Source organism: Leuciscus leuciscus (assembly GCF_965113295.1).
Source record: "Leuciscus leuciscus genome assembly, chromosome: 25".
Taxonomy (NCBI): domain Eukaryota; kingdom Metazoa; phylum Chordata; class Actinopteri; order Cypriniformes; family Leuciscidae; genus Leuciscus; species Leuciscus leuciscus.
In genome coordinates, this window is record NC_138724.1 from 6,933,932 (window position 1) to 6,950,001 (window position 16,070).

Below are 16,070 nucleotides of genomic sequence, written 5' to 3' on the forward strand. Positions count from 1 at the left end.
GGATTGAGTCCACCTTAAAAGCTTTTATAGAACTTGCCAGAATTGAACACAATAAACCAGCTCATCTTGGTGGTTTCTAGACTAGTATTTGGCAGGTACCTATATGACAGCATGCAGATTGTTGACAGCCATGTGTCCATTGTACAAGTACAACAGGAGCTCCAATTGAACAAGCTCACAGTCTGTCCCATGGTGTCTTCTGACAGGCTGTGAAGCACTTCCCCTATCTGATCAGTTTTAGGGGGGGAAAGCAAGTCTCAGATGGTTAGAGGTGTCTTTGGTATTGCCCCGTCCCAGTTTTTGCGGCTGTCACTTTCTCTGTGCAGGAACAAAAGTCTTCATTTTTGCTCAGTTTATTCTGATATTTTTGTGTTTGTTTCCACAGCAACAGGGAGCGGCCACTACGGTCTACTGCGCCGTGGCTCCGGAGCTGGAGGGAATCGGAGGGATGTACTTCAACAACTGCTTCCGCTGCTTGCCCTCTCCACAGGCCCAGGACACCACAGCCGCCCTAAGCCTGTGGGAACTCAGCGAGAGGCTCATCCAGGAGAGATCCACACCCCCCTCAGGTGCTCGGACCCTGTGATCCCGCAGGGTCGCCTACATGAACATAACGGCTACGTAGAGGATTCAGGCATTGGGTAATCATTGATTGAAGGGGCAAAAAACGATGAGAAGATGCAATTCTAGACTGTACAAGGATGTTGGCAATCAAGCTTGGAAGTTATCTGAGAATCGGAAACTAGAACATCACGGGCTGGGACTTCTACAGCAGATAAAGAGATGCAGAGAGACAGCGAGAGATTCAATTCAATTGCGTTTCTCTCGTTCTCAAAGGCGTAGTCACTCAATCCTGCATTAGGCTTTAACTAGGTCTAGATCACTCTATAAATGTCTCCTTAACAAGCAATAATGTTTGAATCGTCTTTAGAAGGGGTCTATATGGTTTAAATGGATGTTTACGGCATACAAATACTCATCTGTTTGGAGATCAATGTCAACCTTCACGTCTGTACAGATAAAAATGTTGAATAAATGTAACGGCGTAACCTACAAAGACATAATGCAGGAAATGTACAATTTGTGAACTATTTACAAACATGTTGTTTTCACATTGCTAAGAATAAGCCTGTATTGATATCCTGTACACAATATACACTAGCTGCTGTTCTGAAAGAATCTGAAAGCTGTTGTCTTTCTTGACCCCCATCTGGCTGGATCCTCCCCACCATCTTTTATAAAACGCTGGGCTTAATGTTGAAGAACAATAAAACAGCATCTGGTACGAGAACCGGAGGGCTGTCGGTGGCAGAGACACAGAAAGAGTTTGAGTCCATGTGGTGTGGAAATATCTGGTGGAAGTTCCTTTTCAAATTCCTTTTATTGTCCGGATTGCATCATCAAACATGCAGGGATGTTTCAAGGCTTTCCTAATTTGTTTTTCATTGTTGGCGAGACATCTGACTGTAAAATCAGGATAGAGTCAGGAGAAGGGGATTGTGGGTAAGGCTGAGGAATGGCACTCAGGTTGATAAAGGGTTTCTGATTTCTCTCAATCCTCTGTCATCTTCCTTCTCCTAATCGTTGTCTTCATCAGGGGTTGATTTTGGAGAGGTTGTGCTTTGTGGCAGTCTAGGAGCCATGGGTCACCCTAAGCCAGAAGCGTTCCAGTGTTACACTGTCTGAAAAGAAAGAGAAAATTAATTTAAAAATGAATCATTCAAAATAAAAAAATAAAAAAACATGATATTATGCAGTAGTATACATTGGGGGGGGGGCTTTTATCAGCCTTCCTGAAGTAATTCTCAGTTATATTTATTTGAATAATTAATTTCAATTACATTTTTTTTTGTCTCCATCACATCTTACAGTACATTGTTTTTGGGCCTTAAAATAGTGTAATCGGATTCATTTTATCAATCATTTTATGATTCATTTTAATGAACAAGTTCAAAAATAGGATTCATCTATTCATTTTAGTCAGATTTTTAAAAAAAAGTCCCTGTGTGACATTTTTTCTACAAATTTTTGTTACCTAATGAAAAGTTAGTTAAATATCAATTTATATTGGTTGATTGAATCAACTATTGAGTTATGACATCATCAAACACACATCACAGCAATTATCTTAAAGTGAAAGCTTTGAGAATATGTTCAACAAAATTAATAAAAAGAACAATCAACACAGACACAACTAATAAAGGATGAATTCTCAGCATACAGTGAGCACTGTTTTACACACTACATGCATTTGTTATTTTCAGTGGTGAACAGTATACATTGTGAAAACTAAAATAGCAAGAGTCTTTTATATTACACCCCAGTAAAAAGGACTTCTCTAGGGATTTAAACCAAGAAAGTCTCCAGGGGTGAGCGAGTTTCCCCGGAGTGACACAAGCTGAACCCTTCTTCGCCTGTGTGTTTAGTGAGGCTTTGACCATGACCCGGAACAACTCCATAAACAAACCGCCTGTCACACGCATTACTCACTCCAACAGAATAATTGACACATCAAGAAACCAATCATAAAAGAGACCTGTCCCGCCCTTTCATGCTTGTGCGGCCAGTGGAATCAATAACCTGGACCAGCAGACAAGGAGAAGAGTGACTCTAGCACGTTTCCACACCAGAGAACCAGACGACATTTCAACACAAATGCAACACTGAACTGGTTTAGTGCGTCATAAATGAAACATGCTAAAGTTGTACAAAATATATAAGCTTGATCTGTTCCCAACATGTGAGAAACCCAGCATGTGATTTGAAGAACTGATTGTGTAATGCTCAGAGTACATTATCTCCTGCACAAACAGGGTTGCGTAATGTACATGTAGACAGTGTACCCTTCTCTGTGCAGGTGGCCTATCTGTGTTTGCTCCCACACACACACACACTCACACTCACACATACTGTACAAGGAGACCATGATGCAATGCAGAAATTGCACACACATGCATTGGGGTACGATACCAAAAGATGGACAAGGTGTTCCCAGTATTCCTTGTACATCCAAGGGAAAAGAGGTTGTCTGAAAATATGCTACTCATAAACAAACAAGCTTCTGTATTTTCGAGTTGAGCGTGTGTGGGATTGGAGGTGGGGCGGCGCTCTATTTCTGGTTCCACTCAGTCTCTTCCCTGTTCTCGCTCTCTTTCTTGTTCTATCTGTTCTCTCCAGAGAGGTAGAGAGGTCTGGGAGAGGTAGAGGCAGTAAAAGTGTCACCGTGTAATGAATGGGCCCCTGATGGAGGGAGAGAAAGAGAGTTGGGGGGGAGGAAGAGGAGAGACTGGTTGTTATTTGTCTGAGATTGAGGGAGGATAGCTAATGATGTGAGGCATGTAAACCTGAAGTGGCACTAAACCATTTGTGTGTGTGTGTGGGAACCAGTGGGATCGTCCCGGTCCTGGATAACGGGAGATAAAGTGGGAACACAGATGTAGTGTTTCTGGGCCAGCCAGGTGTCACATACTGTATTGTTTGCAAATGTCTCAACATAGATAGGAAAGCTTTCAGTTGCACAGTCTCAACAAGGGTACCACTCCGCAAGTCTTTTCCAGGGACACCGGAATCAGAGGGATTCTTGTAGTCTTGTCTGATTTTATGTTTAGTGACTTTGTTCTCTCACACTAAAGCAAATTTCAAAACAGATAAAGGTACCGGCTTATCCCTACAGTAAAGCAGAAGTCTTATCCTAGTGTCTATCCGCAGATCTACTAGGAGCGGTAGATCTGCACTTGATCTCTGCATTGAAGTCCATCTCCTATCAAACTCTCCACTCGGGTGATTTATCGAGGTTACATGTTTTAGAGAATCTCGACTCTTCATAGCCGTTGTGGTATCATAGTCCCAGCAGCCCTTAAACACTTGGCAAAGATTGACAATCGCCTGACCTACAAAAAGGACACAAACCTTTTCTAAATGCGTCTTAAATGCACTGAGAACAAACAAAACCCAATAATAACATGCACTAAACGATGTTGACAGTGTGCCACAGGTGGCGTGGCATCTGAGGTTTCTGCCTCAAGGTCTTGTGGAAAACTGTTGGTTTCCATCCTCTACTCAAGCCTCTCCACCTCCGGGGAAGTCTGGGTGGCAATCATTTGGGTTTTATGACCCTTTTCTGCCTCCCCAGCAGAAGCAGCAAATGCTCAGCTGGGTCTAGACAGACGCTGGTGATATTGTTCTCCTCAAGGCATAGGTTGGCATACAACAAAAACAACAGCTTTGCCTCCAGAGTTGTGCCAAGTCTGGCCCCAATGATGTCTCGGATACACTAGTTGTTAAACAGATACATTTTTACTTGCCAAACTAGACTATATAAGATGTAGATATTTGGGAACTAGCCATATGTTGAGAATCTACAAGGTATCTTTCAATAAGTCCACCATTTGATCGAGAGTGTAGTCAGGCTATGACGGGCAGGTAAGTATAGGCCAATACCAAAAAAAGATCTTATCCTCCTTTAAAGTCAAAGACTTGTGTAATCCAAAGCTTCCCTTTTCCCAAATCCTAGAGAGACATTGTGTGAAAACCTGCAAGAATAATCTCAACTGCTTCAATAACCATGCGTGTTCTGCCAAGAGGACCTTTGTGTCTGAGGCACCGGAAGATTCATGAGTGGATGTTTTTCTCCTTTCTTCAACAGAGCCTTATTGATCATTGTATTGGAATCATTAGATAGTAAATCAATGCTGTTTCTTCCCGCGCGCCGCACAAGTGCACCGTTCTTCTAAAGCCGGCCTTGATCCTCGAAACAAAAATGTATGTGCACTAACTCACCTCACTTTCTTTCCACAAATCCAGCTTGAATAATCTTTATATTTCACAGCAACATACAACCCCCCTCCCTCCCTTACATTTATCATAGTACTACACATTTGTTTTAGTATTCTTTAAGTACCTATTTCATAATGTTTTTAATTATTTATTTTTTATGTGTTTGTTTGTTTTAAGGAAAATCTTTGATTGTACTATGACATGATTATGATAAACATTTAGTACCATGTTATATATATATATCATAATACCATGGTATTACCATCATCTATCATTAATTACTTTGGTACTTTTTAGTGTGTCTAGCTTGAAATAACTGTCTGGTTGTGGTACACACCATCTACGCAGAGAGAACACAAATAATCCCTGATTTCCGCAGTAAAAACTGTAATGTAAAGAACTTCCATGTTACTGATATGGCGATACGCGTTATACGGTCCCGTCCAGGACAGGCCAGTGTAGTGATGCAAGACAAAAGGTGACTTTCAGAGGTAAACGGATCTCCCATTGACCCCAGTATATGTCTGCATCACTTCCTGTACGCACAGCCCTGGCTGTAACCAAAAGCCTTTCCCTGAACACTCACAATATATCCGCTTAATCTCCCCCCATTTACAATGACACACCCAATCTCTATCACTCTCCCATTCCCTCTGCCTGTCCAAATAGAGGAAGAGAGGCATCATGACATCATGTCCTGTAACAAAGCCATCATGGCAGCTGATGGTGTGCGAGCGCCTGCCTGATCTCTGACCGGTTCGCTTCGGGTCTGATCGCTCCACATCTGTGGAAACAGAGCCGTACCACATGCCAGGTGTTTAATATCAGCACTGCGTGGTGCAATTACCCCGCAGAAATGAGCTTTTAATTCCGTTTTATTGGCCCAATATTGCTTCTGGTGTTTAGGTTTTTAAACATTATAATTAGTTTTGAAAAGATTGGTCGACCTCATTCTATTCCACAATACCCCATGGCTTTAAACAATGCTCAGCGGTGGCGTGGATGCAGGTTTCTGGAAACGCCTGGGTTGCGGTGAAACATGATTTTAATAGCGCAGTAGAGCTTTGAGACAGCTGGCTAGAGAAGCACTTATTGGTGAATATGGAGAATTAATGCTGCTAAAAATATAAAAAGAATATGATTTTAGTGTTTTTTGGAAACAATTTCAGTAACCTATTTATGCAAAATGAACGTGGAATAGTTGGGAAAATGCACTGAACATTTAACTAGACAAAATGTGCTGATGCAAATAAAACTATCTATCTATTGCAGGGCTTTTAAATGTGTTTAAACTGTATGTGGAAAAAGTAGTGCGATTTTATAAAGGCAAGCAAAATTAAATAATAAACTAAAGGTGTCACAAATCATATTATTAAATGATTAACTTAGTTCTAGTATTAAAATATGAGATAAAAAAACAAACAAAAAATGTTCCTGCTCAGGATATATTTTATTTTGGATTATATATTATTGTTTTGTTTTTTTTATCTCTATTTTTCACAAAACCAAGTAGATTTCTTTATAATTTGCTGTTAAAAAACTCAAATGTGCCCCTCTATGATTGGGTCTGAGACCCCAGTTTAAAACACAAACAAGCACAAATCCATCTCTTAATCCAAGTAGTTTATTATTCCATTGAAATTAATATTGGCTTTAGGAGAATAATTACATCTTATTCTTAAACTTGCACAGGCTTAGTGGGCTGTGAAATGCCAAAGTGTGTAGATATTTTTAATGAATATGATCAATCGTACGGCTCTCGGAGGAACAGATACACTCGATAGAGAGATGCGACCTGGAAAATTTATGATCCACGGCCATCCATAAACTGTCACCTCTCCAGCGCTCAAGATTAGCATGTGATTAAAATGTAGGTCAATATTTATTAAGAGCCGTTATAAAGTCAATGTTGGTTTTATGAAATCCAGTAGCTGACTGCGAGAGAAGTTTATGACTAGATAACGCATTTCTTCAGAGCTACTGCGCACTCGGAGGCTGTTTATAGCAGACGCATATATATATATATTCTGTTTAGTAAGGAAATCTATTTTTTGCAAAGTTTCATGTGGGTGAGATTTAAAGTAACGGAAACCGCTTGCTATGATTAGTCCGGCAAAACTAGTTCGCTCCGAAAATTAAATGTACTTGTGTCATTTTAAAGCGCTCAGACTTTTTTTTTTTTTAAATGAGACGTTTTGTAGAACGTTCACGCTGCTCTTTTCCCTACAGCGAATCTGCCAAGCTCAAAACATGAGGCAAACAAGCACCATAAGGGGAAGATTTTCAGCAAATAATGTCAGATTGTTCCCCATTTGGACTAATTTAATGTTTTTTAGAGTTTGACAGCCACTGATTTCGGGAAAAGCGCAGCATTAACATTCTGCTAAACTGCGTGTTTTACAGAAGAAAAAGGTCATATGGTTTGAAACGACATTTTTGGGTGAAGAAAATCCTTTATAATCTTTGCTTGCAGGCCTGCATTTTGTTCTTCAGCACAATGAACGATTAGATGCATTAAAGACAGTTTTACCTTTTTTTTCACAAGGCACAAGCTGAATGTTATATCAAAGCTCTCGTGCAAGTGGTTTCTGCCGTCAAAGAAACTCTTCTGAAAGGCGGGGAGAGTTTCAACACACCCGAGAAAGCAGATCCTAATCTGCCGTGCCCCTCTTCTTCCTCTGTGTGTGACACACTTTCACACACTCGACAGGGCAGGGCATGATGAAGTGCGCGAACACTCGCCTGCTATTATAAGACAATAAGATAACAAGCTCTCTTATTCATTCAGAGGAGAATTTCAAGCGGCAGAAATCAGAGGAAAGCACAACCGCCTGTGCGGGACATTTTTCCAAATTTATCTCCGCTGTCTCTTGACGTTTTAGTCGAAATACTGCCGGTGAAAAAGCTCTGCTTAGCACGAGACGAGTTGACCTTGTAAACCTTGACTTATTTTGTTGGCTCTTTGTGCGTAAGGGAGGAAGGGAGGGCGAGAGACCAGGGGAGAAGTCGTACCTGTCATGCCTTTCAAACAAAGAGAAAAACGAGCGCTCGGCCCCAACTACAATTATTCCCTGCTGTCTGGAGATTCATCAGCGAGAGCGAGAGAGAGAGAGGGCGAGAGAGAGAGGAGGAGAAACTGCGGAAAGAAAAATCGAGAGTACCAGAAACCGAGCGAGTGCAGAGAAAGGAAGTGGAGGAGAGATAGAGCGAGCGGAGGTAGAAAAGGCCAGAAGAAAGAGGATTTGTCAGTGTGCTTTAGTGGAAAGCTCACAGCTAAAGGCTGAGGTGGCAGTAATGAAACATTCATAATCGGCACAGACACGCTTCAACACACTCGCTGACACACTGTTTAAGCACTGCCGCCACTCCAAGGTCACTCACACACACACACACGCGCACGCACACACACACCTGAGAAGAACCAGGGCCGAGTCGTCTGAACACCAGCTCTCTCTCTCTCACACACACACACACACACACACACACACACCTGAGAAGAACCAGGGCCGAGTCGTCTGAACACCAGCTCTCTCTCTCTCACACACACACACACACCTGAGAAGAACCAGGGCCGAGTCGTCTGAACACCAGCTCTCTCTCTCACACACACACACACACACCTGAGAAGAACCAGGGCCGAGTCGTCTGAACACCAGCTCTCTCTCTCTCACACACACACACACACACACACACACACACACACACACACACACACACACACCTGAGAAGAACCAGGGCCGAGTCGTCTGAACACCAGCTCTCTCTCTCTCACACACACACACACACCTGAGAAGAACCAGGGCCGAGTCGTCTGAACACCAGCTCTCTCTCTCACACACACACACACACACCTGAGAAGAACCAGGGCCGAGTCGTCTGAACACCAGCTCTCTCTCTCTCACACACACACACACACACACACACACACACACACACACACACACACACACACACACACACACACACACCTGAGAAGAACCAGGACCGAGCCGTCTGAACACCAGCTCTCTCTCTCTCTCACACACACACACACCTGAGAAGAACCAGGACCGAGCCGTCTGAACACCAGCTCTCTCTCTCACACACACACACACACACCTGAGAAGAACCAGGGCCGAGCCGTCTGAACACCAGTGCGCTCTCTCTCTCACACACACACACACACACACACACACACACACACACACACACACACACACACACACACACACACACACACACACACACACACACACACACACACACACACACACACACCTGAGAAGAACCAGGGCCGAGCCGTCTGAACACCAGTGCGCTCTCTCTCTCTCACACACACACACACCTGAGAAGAACCAGGACCGAGCCGTCTGAACACCAGCTCTCTCTCTCACACACACACACACACACCTGAGAAGAACCAGGGCCGAGCCGTCTGAACACCAGTGCGCTCTCTCTCTCACACACACACACACACACACACACACACACACACACACACACACACACACACACCTGAGAAGAACCAGGGCCGAGCCGTCTGAACACCAGCGTTCTCTCTCTCTCACACACACACACACACACACACACACACCTGAGAAGAACCAGGACCGAGCCGTCTGAACACCAGTGCGCTCTCTCTCTCTCACACACACACACACACACACACACACACACACACACACACACACACACACACACACACACACACACACACACACACCTGAGAAGAACCAGGGCCGAGCCGTCTGAACACCAGCGTTCTCTCTCTCTCACACACACACACACACACACACACACACACACCTGAGAAGAACCAGGACCGAGCCGTCTGAACACCAGTGCGCTCTCTCTCTCTCACACACACACACACACACACACACACACACACACACACACACCTGAGAAGAACCAGGGCCGAGCCGTCTGAATACCAGCTCTCTCTCTCACACACACACACACACACACACACACGAGAAGAACCAGGGCCGAGCCGTCTGAACACCAGCGTTCTCTCTCTCTCACACACACACACACACACACACACCTGAGAAGAACCAGGACCGAGCCGTCTGAACACCAGTGCGCTCTCTCTCTCTCACACACACACACACACACACCTGAGAAGAACCAGGACCGAGCCGTCTGAACACCAGTGCGCTCTCTCTCTCACACACACACACACACACACACACACACACACACCTGAGAAGAACCAGGGCCGAGCCGTCTGAACACCAGCGTTCTCTCTCTCTCACACACACACACACACACACACACACACCTGAGAAGAACCAGGGCCGAGCCGTCTGAACACCAGCGTTCTCTCTCTCACACACACACACACACACACACACACACACACACACCTGAGAAGAACCAGGGCCGAGCCGTCTGAACACCAGTGCGCTCTCTCTCTCTCTCTCACTCTCTCTCTCTCACACACACACACACACACACACACACACACACACACACACACACACACACACACACACACACACACACCTGAGAAGAACCAGGGCCGAGCCGTCTGAACACCAGTGCGCTCTCTCTCTCTCTCTCTCTCTCTCTCTCTCTCTCTCTCTCTCTCTCTCTCTCTCTCTCACACACACACACACACACACACACACACACACACACACACACACAGACGAGACATCAGTGTTGTTCTGGTCTGACCTGGACACTGCGTCATGATCTGTCGATAAATAAATGAAAAATCACTTGTTAACTCCTTAGCATTTCTTTCTCTCTCCTATATCCCTGATTGTGTTTAGCATGTAAATAGCAGTGTTCAAATCCCCACTCACTACACACACACTTTTGACTTCGATGACGCCTTTTGTTCTCCACAGGAACAAATATATCATACACGTTTCAAGTGAAAAGATGTTGGAAACGATGACAGATCTCAGTTTAACTGTTTTCTCTTCACTGAGGGAAATGTCTGTCTGTCTGTGTGTTCACTGTTGTGTGGTAGGGGGCGCTATAACACACCTCCTGGAAGAGTGCTGAGTCCCCTGACCTGAACACTGGTGAAGAACAAGCAGAAACCAGCGATATCATACGTGATCATGTGTAAAATAACATTAAACAGCATATAAATCAAAACGAAGCTCTGAGGTGTTGATGGACTCGATTTACTCCATCTGTGTTTTAATCATCGTTCCGAAACTCATCCAGACGTACTCTATGACAAAAATATGATTTTCTCAGCTTTTTTATCAAAATGTTGCATCTTTTTTTTTAACAAAACTTTCCCACAAGTATTAATTTGCTAGATTTGCATTAAGTTTGCATTAAGAGTCTCAGTTTTTTTCTTTTTTACATATTGCATATTCAGATATTCATACAACAAAATATTCTGAGGGCCATTAAACTTTTGTGAAAATGATCAAAAAATCTGGCTGTGGCTGAAAAAAAAAAAAAATCCTCCACAACTTTTAAGACAGATTTTATGTATTTATGTATTTAACAGAAATTTTAGTTATTAAAAATACAAATACTTTTTATTTATTTACTTTTTTTTCTCAAATTCCACTCCACTCGTTTTTTTATTTATTTAAATACCCAGCATTAAACAAGCTAAAAACCACACACAAATAAATACATTCCTTATTTTAATTCACACATTTTTTCTTTTGCTTTTAAGAACCAGAATTCCTCCAGTCTTTTATATGTAAGTTTCATAGACCTGGAAAATCCTGTAGTAAATTCTTATAACTTAATTTTTCAAACATTTGATGAGTCTGCATGTTTGTATTAATGCCGAGCTCTCCACTAATGCTATGGGGTGTAAACTACGAGTGAGAGAGGCAGAGATCGTGTGGAGCGCTGAGAAACCTCCAGCAATCACAGCTGTTTAACTGGCAGGGTCAGCGGGATCGCCACACCTGGAACAACATCAGCACTGGACTTCAGGGAAATAATGAAATGCTATTAAAGTGTAGAATATGAGCTGTGTGTGTGTGTGTGTGTGTGTTTCTCTCTCTGTCACCTGCCTCTCATTAGATCTGGTGTTAGGAGCCGCCATCTTCTGTCCTCAAGCTCATTTTTCTCTCTTTCTTCCTTTCTGCAGTGTTACAATCAATATCTATCAAAGGTATTACGCAAACAGATTTGTCACCGGCACACAGAGACGCAGTGGTTTAATAGTTGGCATAGTTGACATGCGGGGGAGCAAACAGAGACACAATTATGTTTAAAGACATTTACAGAGTTGCTTTTTAAAATTGTTGTGGCCAAATTCTATATTAAAGGTCTGTTGTCTCATCTGTTGTCCTGTGCTATTTCCAGCAAGTGAGGAGAGAGTCAGCACACCCCAGGAAATAGATATTACATATAAATATGAATTCGCCACAACACACACAGTGACGCAGCAATTTAAAAACATCAAAAAAAAAAAAAAAAAAAAAAAGACAAATTCTGTCGTCGAATGTTGTTCCAAACCTGTATAACTTTCAATTTCTCCACGAGAAAAGAAATTAGGCAGAATGTCTGTTCCTTTCCACTGAATGAAGTGAAAGCTGACTGAGAGTCAAACACACAAAGACTCTTGCATTATATTTCAAAGCTTTGTTTGAGAAACAGAAAGGCACTGGTTTGTACAATGCTTTGAATATGCGCAAGTATGAATTTCAGTTTGTTATGAATTTCAGACTTTGCTCATGAGCTTTTATCATAGTTTTATGTATTTTGTTGTTGCTTGTGGAGATCGACAGCCCTCGTTGAGTGAAAAGAGCAGCGTGAACATTCTGCTGAACATCTCCACAGAAGAACAAACGAATCAAAGCTCTAGATGAACGCAGTGCATCAGGATAATGAAGCGCTCCCTCTCCAGTCTCTGAGATCTGGGCTTCTATTGGCTGTTTTCTGTATTATCTGTGAATAAGTGTGAGCCGTTAAATACTGAGGCTCAGCTAACTCTGAAGCGCTAAAGCCCCTCGGCGGGAGAAACCACCCAAACTAGACTTAACAAGAGCCAAAGCAAACACTGATGTTCAGCCACGACAGCTGTTACAGTGTGTGACGGAGAACACGAGCATCTGTGTGCAGTCTCTGTCAATCAATCATCTATCCTCATGATCATCTCCCGTTTATGAGGAACTGATCATGACAAATCATACATCACGGCTGCTGGATAACAAAATAATATTATATATTCTAATAAAATACTGTTATTAGAATATTATAATTGAATTTATTTTTAAATAAATATACAGTCATTTCATTAAACTATTTTTATGCTGAGTAGCAGCTGTTTACGGTTTACAGGAAATATAACGATGAACAATCATTTTGTGACTAACAGTGCTGGATTACATAATCAAGATTCCTAAAATTAAAAACTTCTAATTGGATTATATTACATTTTAAGAATCTCTATAGTTACTAATTTTTGATTACATGATTACTTAATATTCACAAAATGTCAATAAATTATTCATATTTCACTGATTCTCCTATTCTTTTATTTTTAATTCTCCCTAATTTTATCTTTAAAATGTTCCTCTCTAAAAAAAAAAATTGCTTATATGTTCGGAAAGTCTTCATAAACAAGTAGAATATTATTTTTTTGTTTTATTTTAAAAAAAAATCTTTTAATTTTAAGATTTGATTAATTATTAGCTTTTCAAGTCAAGTCACCATTATTTATATTACACTACATATTGTTTCAAAGCAGCTTAACAGTGATAACAGGAAAATAACGCAACAAAAGCTATCCCTTTAAGAACCCGCTGCAGCTCCTACTTTGCTTTGTCTCTCAGTTTGAGAAAGCCTGATGTATGTTCAATGCACTTCATGTTGTTGATAATAGAAAAAAAGTTTAATACATGTTCCTTCTATTTGCATGTTTATATTAATATGCTGCACGATTATTCTATTCAAATCAATGTGATAAATGAGTAATCCAAAAGTAATCCGATTACATTACCTTAAATGTGTAATGTAATAGACAATGTAACTGACTACAATTTTCATGTAATTTGACTGCAGTAATGGATTACAGTTTGTAAGTAATTAATCAGCACTGAAGACAAATTGCGATACAATTGATTTTTGCGATAAATTTGATGCACATGCATTTGTTTGGATTTGTTTGCGAGCTGTTGAAGTCAACCTGAAATGTTGCGCTCAACTTTTTTACTTCCATAATCTGTATTTCAGAGTGAAACTGGAGTCATGGGACTTGATTGAATCCATCAGGATTTCTTTAAAGTCTATATATAAATAGGGTGACGTCAGCGAAAACTAAAAAGTTTCTGAGCCAAGCTTCAAAAGTTATGTTACCAAATCAAATATACATATTTTTTTTCTTCTAAATAAAATGCATGGCTGAATCTTGCACAATAAGGCTCGATGTGTCGTTAAATATTCACATGAATATTCTTCCATGTACTGGTCATCTCCGACCCCCCCCCCTTCCTCATGCTTTTGATATATAATTCATCCAAAACATATTCCACTAATAAGCCGTATGATCATTCTGTTGACGGCGCGCTACAGTAAGTATATTAATGTAGATGCAAACAGTGGACATCAGCGTTTCTGCGAGTGTGTGTTCCAAACACACAGCGAGATCCTCGTCTACCAAACGCTCGTTTCTGCAAAACTCTCGGCAAATAAACCGCAACAGCCGTGACGGATCTCGCAAGGTTCAAACAAACTCATCAGCTATTGTCTATAACAGTAGGGCCGCCTGGGCGACAAACAATGGGATCCATATGTTGATGAGTTTCTGAGCCATATGTGATAAATAAAAAACTGAGAAATGAAAGGCGGAGGAACAGGCAGGCGTGGCGAGAGGAATCTGTCCGTCCAGAAGGAGAGTGTGTGCGAGTGTGTGCGAGTGTGTGGACCGAGAGGAGGTGGGGGTCTCTCCCGAGCGTCTGCTATCCCGGGAATGCAAACGAGCCGATCTGCTCCGTACAGGAGACGAGTGAGAGAAGCAGAGAGAGAGAGAGAGCGAGAGCGAGAGGGACTGTCAGCTGGTGACGGCACTCACACAAACCACTACCTAATGACTCCATTCATTCACATGCCTCCCAGTTCCTCCTACTGGTGTCTTCCAGCTGCATTTCCACTCTCTCTCTCTCTCTGTGTGTGTGTGTGTGTGTGTGTGGTGTTTAAGGGCCCGAATCCCACCGAGAGGCCCTGCATCCCGACACCGCTGCCCACGGGAGCCCGAGACTGGCTCAAACATCTGATCAGCTTCAGAAACAGCTCCCAGATCCGCTCACAAACATCCCACAACAGAGAGAACATGGAATACAAGCGCATTCAACACTTAACATTAATTATCATGTATTCATGTATAGGCCGACTAATGATATTATTTATTAATTAAATAATAAAAATGACTAAATACGTGAAGAATATGGCAATGTTATACATTTTTGTGTTTGTAATAAAAACTTATACTTACTAAATAATTCTAACTCTTATATTGCAATTAAATTATTATATTTTATAATGTTTTTGCTGTTTTCTCTCTCTCACTCTCTATATAAATACGTATATGTACACAGTTGCAATCTAAATTATTCAACCCCCATTGCAAATCAGGTTTATTGGCAATATTTACAGACTTTCAGCTGTTTGCAATGAACAAATCAAACACAAGTAATTGATATAGCTCAACACAACAAATGTTTCAAGTGGTTTCCCCAAATTCAACTGAAAATGCAACTTCGGCAGTCTCAAAATTATTCAACCCCTTCATGGCAAGCATCTTTAGTACTGAGTTGAACACCCTTTTGCTGTCTTGACCTGCTGCAACCGAGATGTTTCACAGAGCCTCACCATGCTGAACTGAAGACAGAGTATCTTTACAGCTTATGCTTCATTCTTCTAGATCCAGCCACACCACAGATCCAGAGGGCCGAAAAGCTCCAGTTTTGTTTAATCGCTCCACAGAACAGAATCCCGAAACTTATGTGGCTTATTTCTATGATTTTGAGCAAATTTGAGCCGACTTTACTTGTGCTTTTGGGTCAGTAGTGGTGTGCGTCTTTGAGTATATGCATTTAGTACGGGCCTTACTGTGCAGCTGAGACCTCACCAAGTCTTGCTGCAGGTCTTTTGTAGGCACTCGAGGGTTTTATCTGAACCTGCCTTCTCAGAAATCTGGTTGCAGTCGTTGATAGCTTCCTTTTCCTGCCCTGTCCAGGTAGTGTAACCACTGTTCCTTTAAAGGCACAATATGTTTTTTTTTTTTTTTTTAAATATAAAAAATCACTATATCTATGTTATATATTTTTTAAAGTTGTGTATTTACATTATCCCGACAGTTCCAATTAACTTCTAAATCC

General features: G+C 41.8%; 2 protein-coding genes across 2 annotated transcripts in view; one reads left to right on the forward strand and one right to left on the reverse strand.

Annotated features, from left to right (window-relative positions):
- Positions 1-1,179, forward strand: part of wwox (WW domain containing oxidoreductase) — a 250,708-nt gene extending 249,529 nt beyond the window's left edge. The window contains exon 9 of the mRNA XM_082159701.1: positions 386-1,179. Coding sequence (XP_082015827.1) covers positions 386-586 — 201 coding nt within the window. The 3' untranslated portion in view covers positions 587-1,179. The remainder of the gene's footprint in view (positions 1-385) is intronic.
- Positions 1,180-1,323: 144 nt separating this feature from the next.
- Positions 1,324-16,070, reverse strand: part of mafb (MAF bZIP transcription factor b) — an 85,545-nt gene continuing 70,798 nt past the window's right edge. The window contains exon 3 of the mRNA XM_082159721.1: positions 1,324-1,682. The gene's annotated coding sequence lies outside the window, so the exon portion shown is untranslated. The remainder of the gene's footprint in view (positions 1,683-16,070) is intronic.